Source organism: Ctenopharyngodon idella, chromosome 13, assembly GCF_019924925.1.
Source record: "Ctenopharyngodon idella isolate HZGC_01 chromosome 13, HZGC01, whole genome shotgun sequence".
Lineage (NCBI taxonomy): Eukaryota > Metazoa > Chordata > Actinopteri > Cypriniformes > Xenocyprididae > Ctenopharyngodon > Ctenopharyngodon idella.
Genome location: NC_067232.1, coordinates 33631929 through 33646358, shown reverse-complemented (window position 1 = coordinate 33646358; position 14430 = coordinate 33631929). Strand labels below are relative to the sequence as shown.

Sequence of the window (14430 nt, the reverse complement as noted above, 5' to 3'; positions counted from 1 at the left end):
TACTGTATGAACAAAAAATCGGATTTGGGCCACATTTAGCCTACCTGCAGTCCGAACGTGGCCTAACTGAATAAAATAAAAATGACAAAAGCACTATTACTAAAACTTAAACTAAAATTAAAGTGAAAACTGTAAATATAAAAATAAAAGCTAATTCAAAATATTTACAAATACTATAATAGCATATAAATAACAATCGTACAGTCACAGTGAAGTATGTCAGATTGTGGTAGTCTGCTGTATTCTTCGCAATTTAGTGAGCAAGTTGTGTAAACTGCTTTCGGCATAGATTTTATTGGCTTGTTGTTGTCGTCACCTTATTTGCATAATTCCTTAAGTAAATCAGAGGCTAAAACAACGCAGGCCGCATGTGCAAATAAACAACACTACCAGTGTTCGTATTTCATTCTTAGTGAATTCCCTCAAGAGAGTTCATGTTGTTGTCAGTGTTTTGTCTGTTCTCTTTCCTTTCTGTCTAGTTGTTTGTCATTCTTTCACTCTTTCCATTCCTGTGTGCCTCCATTTCTTTGTTCTGTGCTGTTTTTGTATGTCTTTGCTTTTCTTTTTCTTTTTTTTCTCTCATTCTTTTATATTCCTCTCTGACCCATTGGCTTGCTCACTGTTATTACCTCTATTTTCCAAAGTGCTCGTCTCCCCCATTTTTCTCTCTGTCTCGTCCTCCTCCTTTCACACTCTCCACACTCTCTGAAGGAGCAATACAGATAAACGCCAGTGCTCTGAAGGTTACAACATGCATTCAGCTTCAAGGACTCTTCCTGTATGAGAGTCATCCTCGCCCTTGCCTCCTGCCGCACCAAGGAGCCAATCACCATCTTATTTCAGCCTTGCACCACGTGTTTCCTTGGGCCAAAAATATACTCAACGCTAGTATGCAAACGTAAATGCTTGGTCAATGCATTGCAAGGACGGAGTCCCCTTGTAAATACTTAATGGTGGTTTTAAAGCGGATGTTGGTTCCCGGTATGTGATGCTGTTGTTGCCCTTGACTTCTTAAGTAGCTTAACCAGCAAGATGCCTTTGTTTTACCAGCTTCACCAGAATGACCACACTGAAAACCAGTAATAACCAGCCTGGAAATTCAATCTGGTGTCGATCCTCCCCAGTTGGAACTCCCAGCTCATATTAGTCACAGTGTCCTCTGTGTCTCAAGCCCAGCTCTCCACACCATCTGTCTACATGGGGAAGTGTCTCAGCTGAGCCCAACTCACATTGTCAGTGTTCTCCGAAGATGCTTAGTCATCTCTGATAAAACAGAGTGGATTTTAACTTGCTCCCTAGCGGTGTTTTAATAGGGGATTTTATAAAATGCTAATTTGAAAGTGGGTTTTTATTATATTAAATTCTATTATATGGTATTACGCTGTACATTTTTCATGGTCATATCCAGCTTTGTCAGATATGCAAGCAAAGGTGTTTGCTTAAAGAACTAAAATGACAACATACTAATGTTATTCTAAACCTGTGTTCTTTTATTCCTCAGTGGAACGCAATCTGGTTGAGCTATCATAAAAGTAGTCAAGCTATAAGTCTTGAAGTGAAGACTTATATGAAGTCGTATATGAGAAAAAAATTGAAGCATGATTTACTGAATAACTTGATCTTTGCCATAGCTCTTAAATTTCATTTGCACCTTTATGTATTCAGAATCAAAGATGCCTAGCACCATGTTTGGAGTCACTGATGCCAAACTGCAAAGTTTTGTAGTCAAAACCAGCTCATTTAAGTCACAGTCTGGGCAGAGACTTGAGTAGGTTGGGTCAGAGTCAAAATAAAGACCTAAAGAAGGTCAAGTCTGATTCTAGGCCAAGTCCAAATGCACAAGAGTCCATTACAAGACCAAGACTGTGAAAATATAACACTGCCAAAGGTTCTTGCATGATGCACATTTGAATATGTGGAAGTGTGAATGTGAGTTGAGAGCTAAAAGACCAGATTTTTCAGTAAATAATGGTTTAACTTCATGTATTTTCCTCACACAAAGCTATCAGAAGACTTAAAAATATGGTGCAGCAGACATATGCATTTTTATGTTGCATTTTTTTGTCCTTATTGGAGCTTGAGAACCCTGGGTCACTACACGCTTTCTTGTTTAAAGTAGGAGTATTGCAGTCAAAACCAGCTCATTCGAGTCCAAGTCCAGGCCAAGACCTGAGAGGATCAAATCTGAGTGCCGATTCCAAATACAGGACCAAGACCCTGAAAATATGGCCAATGTCTCGGACTTGAGACAGACCCAAGTACTACAGCACTGCTGTAGGTTCTTGTGTCAAATTTGAATGAGCGGAAGTGCAAATGGGATTTGAGAGTTACAAGACCAGGTTTTTGAATAAATCATGGTTTAACTGTATGTATTTTCCCCACAAAAGGCTATAAAAAGGCTTAAAATATAGTACACTCTGAAAAAAATAAAATCTTTATTGGGATCTCTGGTTCCATGAAAAACCTTAAACATCCATGGAACCTTTCCATTACACAAAGCATTCTTTATAGTGGAAAAAGGTTCTTCAGATTATTAAAAAGTTCTTCACACTAAGAAAGAAATGATTCTTTTAAGTACTGTTCACTGAAAGGTTCTTTGGGGAACCCAAAATGGTTCTTTAATGGCTTCGCTGACCACTTTTATGTGCATTTTTGTCCTTTTTGAACTTAAGAACACCTTTGTTATGTTTAAAGCTTAGACATTCTTCAGAACAGACATTCCTTTTGTGTTCAACATTCTTAAAAGTAAAATATCATTCTTGAAAGTAACACGGAAATTGTCAAGATGTCACTTCCTCAGTAGGGTTTTCCAAGTTTTGTGGAACATCCATTTTTCAACTTGCAGTTTTAATTCTAAGACAAACTATCTGCTAATCATACACAGTTGGTATTCAGCTCACAGTCTAAGCTAATCCACTGTCCCTTTAAGATGAAATATAGATGAATATGTTGAGTCCTGATGCCATCAATGACCATAAATGACTTTGAGAAAGTGTCCAGACTCTCTGGGGCTGCTTATGATTCCGGATGAAAGACAAATTGATTGTCTCCGTGCTTTCAGAATTGAAATTCAGTCGCTGTGTATCTTTAAAGAGCCAAGTCATCGCTAATGCACAGTGTCCCTGTCTTTAAAAGACTGACTTGTTGATCAGGCTCCCCCAAGAGAATGTATCAGTTGAAAAAGGTCACGTGTGTAAAATGAAGGCACTTTCTGCTCATCAGGAATACAAGCACCGCTCTGTCCCTAAAGTAACTGGATTTGAAAATGTAAAAAAAAAAAAAAAAAAAGGCATAAATAAAAGTCAGCGTCGAGGCGGGCTGACAACCTCAAATGCATTTGCTGGGGAGACTTTATTCTTTCCCGTCTCTTAGTTTTGTGCTCAATTTTCACGTTGTGTGTGTGTTTTTGTTTGGATCAATGCTTTTTCTAAATGTCACAAGTTCACGTCCTGGAAATTGCTTTTTATCTCAGAGTGCATTTGCAGTGTTATTTTTGTCCAAAGCTTTTCCCTTTACTCTGAGTTATCAGGAAAACTGCTGCCTCCATTAATGTGAATTAGAGGTTATCGCCTGAACCGTAGACGTAAACGTACCGTTCGAATCAAAAGGGTCATCTTGCTGCTACGCTGTCGTTTAATATTTTTGTCATGGCATACAAATGCAAAGTCAAAAATGCACTGCCGTGTGACTAAATTGATATTGACCAGCATATTTTATGTCAGAGCAGCCTTTAAAGCGTCCATCATGTAACTAATGATCAATGCTAATTTCCATTCCTGCATTTCTTGATAGGGATCTAGCATTGTGTTGCTATGGCCGCTTCGTTTCCCAGCATGCGGCCCATCTTTGTTACAGCCTGTATTAGAAGTCTCCTCTATTACAGGAAAGTGCGATAAGGCTTAGCTGGTGGTCCGTTCACCTGGAGCGAGAGGGTCTTTCTTTTATGCTACTAAAAAAATCAACCCTCAGGGACTGCTGGAGAAAATGGACAAGATGTGATTCATGCCTTTATTTTGTCTACGTTCTTTTTTTTTTTTTTTTTTGCTAACACCAAGAAATTAACAGAGAACGGTTTCAGACAAAATAACCATTTTCCCTGTCAGTGAGGGTTTTCTCTTGAAGGAATGTTTTTGTCTGATTTGCATCAAACATTCTGCTGTTTTACAGGTAGAAATGTTCAACAAATGGAGGTAAAGCCAAATGGTAGAGCATTGCAGTTTAATAATTGGTGCGTGAATCGACATGATCTAAAAATTGGATACAATTTCACGAATTAAAAAGTATTGTAAAACATAATTTAAAAATATAATGAGAATATGTCTTTGGATGTTTTTAAAAAGGAGAGAAGAATATAGCATACATGTTTTATGCACTATTTATTTTTTATTTTTTTATTTTGAAGCTTGGAAATGTGGTCACTAAAAAAAAAAAAAAGATTAAATTAAAACTTGCATGTGGTATTGTCAGGGTTTTGTCTGTGTTTTCATTGAATTGTTTCTAGTTTACTTCTCAGTTTGTTCATTAGTTCAGTCTTCCTCATTTCCTCCCTGTTTGTCTCCTAGGTTACAGATTTGATTAGAGTCCTTAGTTGAGGTGTGTCTTATAAATGAGTTTCGTTAGTTCCTCTGTTTCCTATGTTTATAAGCCCTCAGTTTCTGTCTGTTCGTTGTCCAGTCACTGTTATCTCTAGATGTCTTTGCACTACCTGTTTGCCTTATTTTTGAAGTGGAATTAAACCTTTTGAGTTTTCTTAATTCTCCTGCATTCTTCAGCCTTGATGCACACATCGTTACAGATGACTGGACCTCACAATATAAACCGGGCTGAAGATCATCTCCTCTCCCTCCGGCAAGATGGTCTTCCTTTGGAGCGGTGTGTGGAGGAGTTTGTGGAGTTTTCCCATCTGGTGAGTTGGAGCGATACAACGCACAGTGCTTGCTTCCAGAGGGGACTGGATGAGGATGTTATTCGGTTTTCGTCTCCTGGGCATTATTTGCCCTTGGTCGAGTCCATTAATTTCATCCTCTGGCTTAATGATTCTGATCTTGTTGTTGAAGAAGTAAAGGGATACAAGTACAACCCTCATCCAGTCCCATCTCGAAAGCGCTTGGGCGCTCCAACTCACCGCAAGCCTGCAACCAAACCCTTCACATTCACAAACATCAGGACCAACTCATCCGCTCCAGAGTCCACTCCCAGTACCAATATTACTTTAACCCCAGCCCAAAGGAGGAGGCTGAGGAAGAAGAGCGGGTACTCAGTATCTCCAGCCCCTGAGTTCTTTCCAGAGTCTCATCCCAAGATGGCCGCCATTCTAGAGTCTCGCCCTGTCATGGCAGCCACACCTGAGCCTTCAGCCAAAATGGCCGCCACACCTGTGCCCCTAGGAGTTCTGGTGGAGTATGAGGGGATGTCATGGAGCCCAGACATGGCTATAGTCCCCAAGTTAAGCCCAGAGAAAGCTTCAGCTCCCAAACGTAGCTCAGTGATGTCTCCAGCCCCTGACAGAAGTCTAGTGATGGCTCCAGCCCCTGACCAGAGTCTAGTGATGGCTCCAGCTCCTGACCAGAGTCTAGTGATGGCTCCAGCTCCTGACCAGAGTCTAGTGATGGCTCCAGCCCCTGACCGGAGTCTAGTGATAGCTCCAGCCCCTGACCAGAGTCTAGTGATGGCTCCAGCCCCTGACCAGAGTCTAGTGATGGCTCCAGCCCCTGACCAGAGTCCAGTGATGGCTCCAGCCCCCGAGCATGGTACATAGCCCGCTCCAGTATGTTCTCCAGGGTCCGCTCTAGAAAGTTCTCCATAGTTCGCTCCAGAAAGCTCTTCAGAGTCCACTCTAGAATGCTCTCCAGAGGCCGCCTCAGTCCCAGAGCTCAGCTCAGAGAGCATCACAGTGCCCATAATGGCGCTAGCATTTGTGTGTGTCTGGGCAATACACATGTCAGCTCCAGCCCCTGAGTCCGCTCCAGTGTTGGCTCCAGCCCAAGTCCGCTCCAGTGTCAGCTCCAGCCCCCGAGTCCGCTCCAGTGTCTACTTCGGCCCATGAGCCCACTTCAGCTCCATGCTCGGCCACCATGGTGGCCGAGCTTTGGGTCCTGGGCAAGGCCACGAAGGCCCATCCTCCCTGGTCTCCTGAGTTGCCGGCACCGCCCTGGTGCCCTGAACTGCCGGCTCTGCCCTGGCCCCCTGATCTGCCAGCTCCACCCTGGAGGCTTCTTAACCTGCCAGCACCGCCCTGCTCACCTCCCCAGGACTCCAGGGTGCCTGGAGCGCGAGGTTGCGTCTTCCGGGAGGGGGTAGTAATGTCAGGGTTTTGTCTTTTGTTTTCATTTGGTTTTCATTGAAATTGTTTCTAGTTTAGTTCTCAGTTTGTTAATTAGTTCAGTCTTCCTCATTTCCTCCCTGTTTGTCTCCTAGGTTACAGATTTGATTAGAGTCCTTAGTTCAGGTGTGTCTTATTAATTAGTATCATTAGCTCCTCTATTTCCTATCTTTATAAGCCCTCAGTTCTTTGTCCAGTCACTTATCTCTAGATGTCTTTGCACTACCTGTTTGCCTCATTTTTGAAGGCAATTTTAAGTGAAATTAAACGTTTTGAGTTTTCTTGGAACCTAATTCTCCTGCATTCTTCAGCCTTGATGCACACATTGTTACAGGTATAAGGTTATACAGCATAAGGTTTTTCATTTTTGGGTGAACTATTCCTTTAAATACCCACTAAAAGATAAGTCAGATAGTAGAGCATTAAATTTTTAATTATTACTGTGTATTGGCATGATCTAAAAACTGAATGTAATTTTGTGAATTAAAAAGTACTATATATATATATATATATATATATATATATATACATATATATACAGTCAAAAACAAAAAATTATTCAGACACTAAATTTTAATATTTTTTTTTTTACTAGTGGGTGCAGGACACTATAGTTCATTTATGTAAGTGACTATAGCAAAATAAAGTAAACTGTGACAAAGATTCTTCATACAGTGGACTACCAGTAAAATTGATAAAATTTGACACTGTGACCTGACCATGTTTTGATTGAGTGTTATCTGACATAATTAAGATTAATTTTTTTCTGACACAGTTTAACTCTTGTCATATTTTATTACCAATTTTTAAACTATAGTGAATAAACTGTAATAATGAATGAAATGTTCAAGGTGTCTGAATACATTTTGGTTTGACTGTGTGTATGTGTGTGTATATATATATATATATATATATATATATATATATTAAATACCCACTAAAAGATGGGTATGAAGATGTAGTGAAACTGATTAAGTTTTCAACATTTTCTACCTCTACGCAAAGAGAAAGTCTTTAGTCATATCCTAAAAAAGGAAATTAAAGGACTATGTTTCTACAATCAAGCAAATACTTAAGGGAACTGTACCGTATTAAAGTGCTTCTCATACTGTATGATATCTTTGTCATTTTACTGCCTTCTCCAAACAATGCTGTTTTTACCTTTATCTTCCTTCATTCTCTGCAAGATACAAGCTTTTTGTCAGTGTCTCACAGTGATTGGCATGTTTATTCTCTCTACCTGTTTTTTCTGTGCAACATTCCCACCGGTCTGCGGCGTATGTGCCAGCTTGATTACTTGAATTTGTGAAGGTACTTATGACGGCAAAGTTTGATCCTTTCTTTCCTTGTGCTGGAGACAGAAATGAAAGACACCAGGATGAAAGATCCTCTCATAATGTGCTTTTGAGACTATAGCACCACAGAATTACTATTCATATCACTGACGCTGTGGATGGTCTCAGAAAAAAAAAAAGAAAGAAACATTTTCTGAGCAATTTTTGTTCTGACATGGGGTTACTACATTCAGTTTTCCATTAATAAGCACCATAAATTGCTTAGCAGAAGTGGACCAGTGAGAACTATTACAAAGTGGATCATCATGAAATCTAATTTACATGAAGACAGCAACCACATTAATCTACTCAGAACAGAACCCAAACCTGTTTCTTTAGAACATGAGATCCTAAAGTGTATAGCAGACATAGTGGTGCATGATGGGTTACAGACCAAAAAAGTTTGAGAATCCCTGAGGTATAGTGATATTAATCATGGATGAGGCTGTTGTGAAGTGTGTGAGAGAACTATCTGCTTGTCCTCTTCTGTGACAGGGCTGTGATCTCCCTGAGCAGAGCACGGTTCATGTGGTTCTGCCCCCGTCCACCTCGACCCAGTGCTCTGAGCTGGTCCAGCAGCGCAGGCTGGGCGGCGGGATGGAGAGCTTGACCCGACTTGACCTCAGTAGCTCCCGTCTGACCACTGCATCTGAAGGCCTGGCTGTCATTCTGGAGACAGATGTATCCAGACAGGGGGACTCTGTTGGACACACAGGTAACGGGCGTAGAACTGTGTTTGTGCGTATGTTTGTGTCAGTGTAGATAAAATATATTTTTAAATCCAGTGGCAGCTAGTGCTTTACAAGAGTGAAGAAGCACAAGTTAAGGAGCATAATGTCACTAGTTAATAAAAGAATGTGTACTTTTTTTTATTATTATTATTATTTCTTTGGTGTCTCAAAGTTTGCTCTAAATACTACTAAAGGTGAAGTAATCAACAAAAGCTCATTGGAAAAACGTGCCTCTACATACTTTTTTTCAAAACTCCAAAAAACATACAGTGCCTACATACAAATCACTGCAGTTTTCAGTTAAAAAAATAAAATAAAATAAAATAAAAAACTAGTGGCAGTAAAACACCAACAATTCCTTTTTTTTTTTATTCCTTTTTGGACAAATCATGATTACGGTGCAGATTATCGATTAATAAAGACAAATTTGTTCCTTGCTCAATACTATGTTATGACTTCAAAACACTTACCATAGTGCATGATTTGTAAACTAATACATTTTGACGTTTGCATCACATAACCGGCTGAATGTTTATGGCTTTTCTGACAGTAAACTTGCTCGGTAGCTCACCTGGTACAGAACAGCACTTACGATGTAGAGCATTCAGTTACGAGTCCAAGCTCAAAGACTTGTAGAAGCAAGCTAAAATAGCATGGTCACTTCTGCAAATGCATTTTTATCTCTTTACGTTTGCTTTTGTTAACACTAACGGTTAGGTTTAGACTAGGGTTTAGTGTAGGTGGGATGTTATTTCCAAACATGATAGAGTATTAACCTTTCATCGCCATTCAGTGGTCATTTAATTTCCAAACTGCTGCAGTTTGTACAAAAATCAATGTAAATAAAACGTTGCGAGATTCACATTCATATGTTTTGGACCACACTTCTGGACACACGTCCACAATCACTGGACATTTTACTTTGAAAGTGTTCCAAGACATGCAAGAAGCAAAGTAATGTAATTTTGGCATGCCAGAGTTTTTCCAATTAGCCTGGGTTGGAAGTAATGCGTATGTTTGCTGCTTTTCAAATACTGTCTCTTACTCTAGTTTGAAAAATGTCGTTGTTGCAGTGTAGCGATATTAGCTCAAAGGGGAAATATTAATAATTATGCATAACTCCTTATGATTATTCATTAAGATTAATTATGAATATTTAAAACAAAACTCCTCTATGGGGGCTTTTACGAGCCTTTGTGTTTCTAGCAGGGCATCTGCATATGAAACTGGCTGAGTTTTTTTGAAGAAACTATTACAGATTCTTGTAATACTGCTATGTTGCACAGGTATCAATATATCATATACACGATCATTTAAATCTTCAAAATACAAACTCGTAGACTCCAAACTTAGTGTAGGTTGGGGATACATTAACCATTGATTCTTATCATAAAATATACATAAAAGAAAAATACCATCCAGAAGACACTACACAAAACAGTCATAATCATAAACACAATGTCCTGGGATGCATGATCATTTATAGATCAGTTCATATATGAATTAATGCAGGAAAGTCTGTTTTGAGGGCTATGGGCCTCTTTGCCTCTGCTTTTCCACGTGGCCACATACTTTGGGCAATAAACTACCTTGTTTGATGGTGTCCATGGTAACTGAGGCCCTTGCACAGGCTGGTCCTTGGGGGAGGGTCCCGCAGGCCTCAGAGTGAGTTTTAAAGATTATTTATGATTGTTAAATATGACAAATAATTGTGTCTGATTTGTCTCAGTCGTTACAGCAGTATCAAGTTTTAAATATCAAGTTTTCCAGTGTTTTACAAAATTATTAAAACAATTAAATTATTAATAAATTTATGTATATATATATATATATATATATATTTTTTTTTTTTTTTTTTTTTACTAAACGAAGAACGGTTTTTAATCTTTTTTTATTTATATGCACCAATATAAAAATACAGTACTGTATTTTTAATTGATTCATGGATCTTAATCAAGCTTAACAATCCTAACACTGTTTTTGCTGCTGACGTCTATATCCAGGAAAATTCTTTGTCTCAGTGCTCTCATACTTAAAAGTCAGTCAACAAGGAAAGATTGCAAAAACTAGTGCAATGCCATGTTCTTTAGAAAATGTAATGACCAAATAAAAAGCACATTATAATCATTATGATTTTCACAGTGGTACTTTATTTAAAATAAAAAATACAAAAAGTTGTGCACATCCCAAACCTTAATTGGGCTCAGGTGCATGACAATCATAGAAGTAAGAAGAGTGTCGCACACTGAGTTTACAGCTCCAAAAACATTTATTAATAAACAGCTCAACGTTTCGACTGTCAGGTCTTCATCAGGCACAATACCCCTGTGGAGTTAGATGCAACTCTTTATACACAGGTGATAATAATTAGAAACACACTCAAAATCAAACTCAAATAATTATTTTGGTCACACTTTAGATTAGGGTCCAATTCTCACTATCAACTGACTATTAACTCAATAAACCCTAATTACTGCTTATTAATAGTTAGTAAGGTAGTTGTTAAAGGATTAGTCCACTTTCAAATAAAAATTTCCTGAAAATGTACTCACCCCCATGTCATCCAAGATGTCCATGTCCTTCTTTCTTCACTCGAAAAGAAATTAAGGTTTTTGATGAAAACATTCCAGGATTTTTCTCCTTATAGTGGACTTCAATGGTCTCCAAATGGTTGAAGGTCAAAATTACAGTTTCAGTGCAGCTTCAAAGGGCTTTACATGATCCCAGACGAGGAATAAGGGTCTTATCTAGCTGTATGTCCTACGCCTTCCTTATTCAACTTACGGAACGAACGCGGCGCCAGTTCCGTTTTTTCTGTAAGTTGAATAGGGAAGGCGTAGGACATTTAGCGTAAGCTTTTTGAAGAATACAGAATCGCGTTCTGGTGGAAGCACTTGTGATGCGATCATTTGTGCCTATAAATCATATACATTTTGATTTTTTTTTAGAAAATGACCGATCGTTTCGCTAGATAAGACCCTTATTCCTCGTCTGGTATCGTTTAAAGCCCTTTGAAGCTGCACTAAAACTGTAATTTTGACCTTCAACCGTTTGGAGACCATTGAAGTCCACTATAAGAAGAATAATCCTGGAATGTTTTCATTAAAAACCTTAATCTCTTTTTGACTGAAGAAAGAAGGACATGGACATCTTGGATGACATGGGGGTGAGTAAATTATCAGGAAATTTTTATTTGAAAGTGAAGTATTCCTTTAAGTTTAGGTATGGGGTCGGATTAAGGGATGTAAAATATGGTTATGCAGAATAAGATATTAATATGTGCTTTATAAGTACTAATAAACAGCCAATATCCTAGTAATATGCATGTTAACAAGCAACTAGTTAATAGTGAGAATTGGACCATAAACTAAAGTGTTACCCTTTTTTTTTTTTTTTTTTTGGAGCTGTCAGCTCTGTGCTACGGAAGCCCTGAACCACATGGTGGAAAAAAAGAAAACTTATGGTGGGGAGGAAAAAAAGAAAAAGAAAACTTATGGTGTGGAGGAAAAAAAAAGAAAAAGAAAACTTATCTCGTTATTTCGACACAAGTCGTTATTTCGAGATATTAAGTCATTATTTCGACATAATATCTCATTATTTCGACCAGGGCTCTGAACCGGTTCAAGGAACGAAAACAAAAACAGGAAGCAAACGAAATTTTGACCGGAATGTAACCAGAAACGGAAACGAAATCAAATTTAATCGTTCTGAACAGAAACGCTAATTTGAAATGGCCATTAACCGGTTAATAACGTTATTTTTTCGTTCTATTTAATATTTTGATTTGGCAGTCAACCAGTCACGAATTCAAATAGTACAGCTACAGCCTATGCAAATGTGACACTGACGCATTCAAAGTGTGTGAAATACCCGCGCTGACGCATTCAGGCTCAGCTGTGAAGTCATCATAGGTAAGTCACAATGGCAATGCCCTGGCATTAGTTTTTCCGATTATATATGTCACCAACCGTCAAGCATTAGGCCTACATTTAAGTGAAAATGAATGTCAAGTAGGCTAATATGCAGCTTGTTGTGCGTTTTGAAACCAGCGAAAATTGCAGGATATGTAGAACATGAGTTCACACAACGTCACATCACGCATATGCAGCGCTTCTGTGAACGGAGAAAACAGAATAAAACTATAGGCCTACATAACACATATACAATAAAAGGGAATATTTAGGCCTATAGGCTACGCGATATTTCACTATATAATTAGGTCTACAGATTAACAAACCGAAAGTGGTTCATTGTGGCGCACTCCAAAGATCTAGGAAAAGAAACAGACATTCTGCTTGTTTTCGTTAAGTGTCTTTTGTAAATGTATGAATTATGTCTTGCTTTTACCTGTATGACCATAAATTACGGTTAGAAGGAAAAAAAATGTTCTAAAAGTGGAAATAACCTGTCTAACGAGTGTTTAATAATATTAACAGTATTTATTAGGTAGGGTTAGGGGAAGGTGTAGGGTGACATAACTACGAATCATTCTTTAATTGATTCCCTGTCTTATTCTGCCCTCTAGTGGCTAATATCGAATGAGAAAATGCCGCTATCATCACTTAGTGTAAATAGAATGTATCGCTATATTCACTTAGTGTAAATAACATCTACAGCTATTTGCACTGTAAATGATTATATTTATTAAAAGTATTAAATGGATGCTGCCTTACTGGAAGAATAAAAACCCACCCTACACCTTCCCCTAACCCTACCCAATAAATACTTTTAATATTATTAAACACGCGTTAGGCAGGTTATTTCCACTTTTAGAACATTATTTTCATTTTTATTGAAAATAAATGTCTTTCTGATGTGATATGTAGAGAAGAAAATAGAGAAGAGCGAACTCGGCAAAAGGCGGATTCGAAACCGCGGCGATCGCAGTAAAAGCTGGGACTGTGAGCCAACACGCCACTGTTGCGCCACTGAAGACGTTGAATTGTGTGTGTCTTTTATTAAACTTGATATACAATAACGACTTATTATCTCAAAATAATGACGTATTATGACGAAATAACGAGTTATGTCGAAATAACGATATTATGTTGAAATAACGACTTAATATCTCGAAATAACGAGATAGCGACTTAATATCTCAAAATAACGAGTTATGTCGTAATAACGGGTTATGTCGAAATAACGAGTAAAGTTTCTTTTTTTTTTTCCTCCTCACCATAAGTTTTCTTTTCTTTTTTTCCACCATGCGGTTCAGGGCTTCTGTAGTGTGCGGATATTACTCTTCTTACTTTATTTTAAATCCCCAGCAAAATCACTGCAAATATATTGTTGTGTCCAGCCTTAAAAATAGATCATTAAGATGATGCCTGTGCTTCATGTGCAATCTTGAAGCAATTGCCACTGACTCACTTCCTATATGATGCTTTCAGTCCCAAACTAGAATTCCTTTGTAAATACTGTATATCCTTTCATTTACATTAGTTTGTGCACCACTGAGGCTTTCGTGACCTCCTTTTCAGCGGTAATATGCAGCTCTCAGAGAGAGTGTTTGAATGTTTTTGTAAGCACACAGGTTGGTGAAGTGGATGCTGTCATTTTCCACAATGGCGCCTCTTTTACAAGCTGTCCTCTGCCCGCCCTTCCCTTTTCAATCTCGCTCTGGCTAGCGGCCCACTCGGCTACTTAGTCCAATCACGCCACCTCTTTTATCCAGCCCTTCTCCCTGTAAAAGCATTAGCATAATGGAGGAATCATGCAGAAATCATAAATAATAGGGTGCCTGTCTTATAAAACCCACTCCGCTCGATTTATTGTCAGCTGTGTCAAGGTATCTTGTACCTCTTCGGTGGCCCATGCTTTTAGCTCTAATGAGAATGCTGCTTCCAGGTGTGTGCGTGTGTGTGCATGAGTGATTTAAACGGGGATGGGACAGACTGATAGGACAAGTCCTCTGTCAACTAAATCATATGCCAGGACGATGTCTGGATCTTCTTTTCTGGCTAATTGGATTGTGAGCTCTTTGTCCTGGGACTGTGGTGGCTTGTTGAAGCACTACTGCACCTTGTTCTTATTCTCTACTCAG

At 38.7% G+C, this 14430-nt stretch overlaps 1 protein-coding gene across 1 annotated transcript in view; it reads left to right on the top strand.

Annotated features, from left to right (window-relative positions):
• prkn (parkin RBR E3 ubiquitin protein ligase) overlaps positions 1-14430 on the top strand; it is a 186033-nt gene that overhangs the window by 66051 nt on the left and 105552 nt on the right. Inside the window, exon 3 of the mRNA XM_051917228.1 lies at positions 8152-8371. Within this exon, the coding sequence (XP_051773188.1) occupies positions 8152-8371 (220 nt within the window). The remainder of the gene's footprint in view (positions 1-8151; positions 8372-14430) is intronic.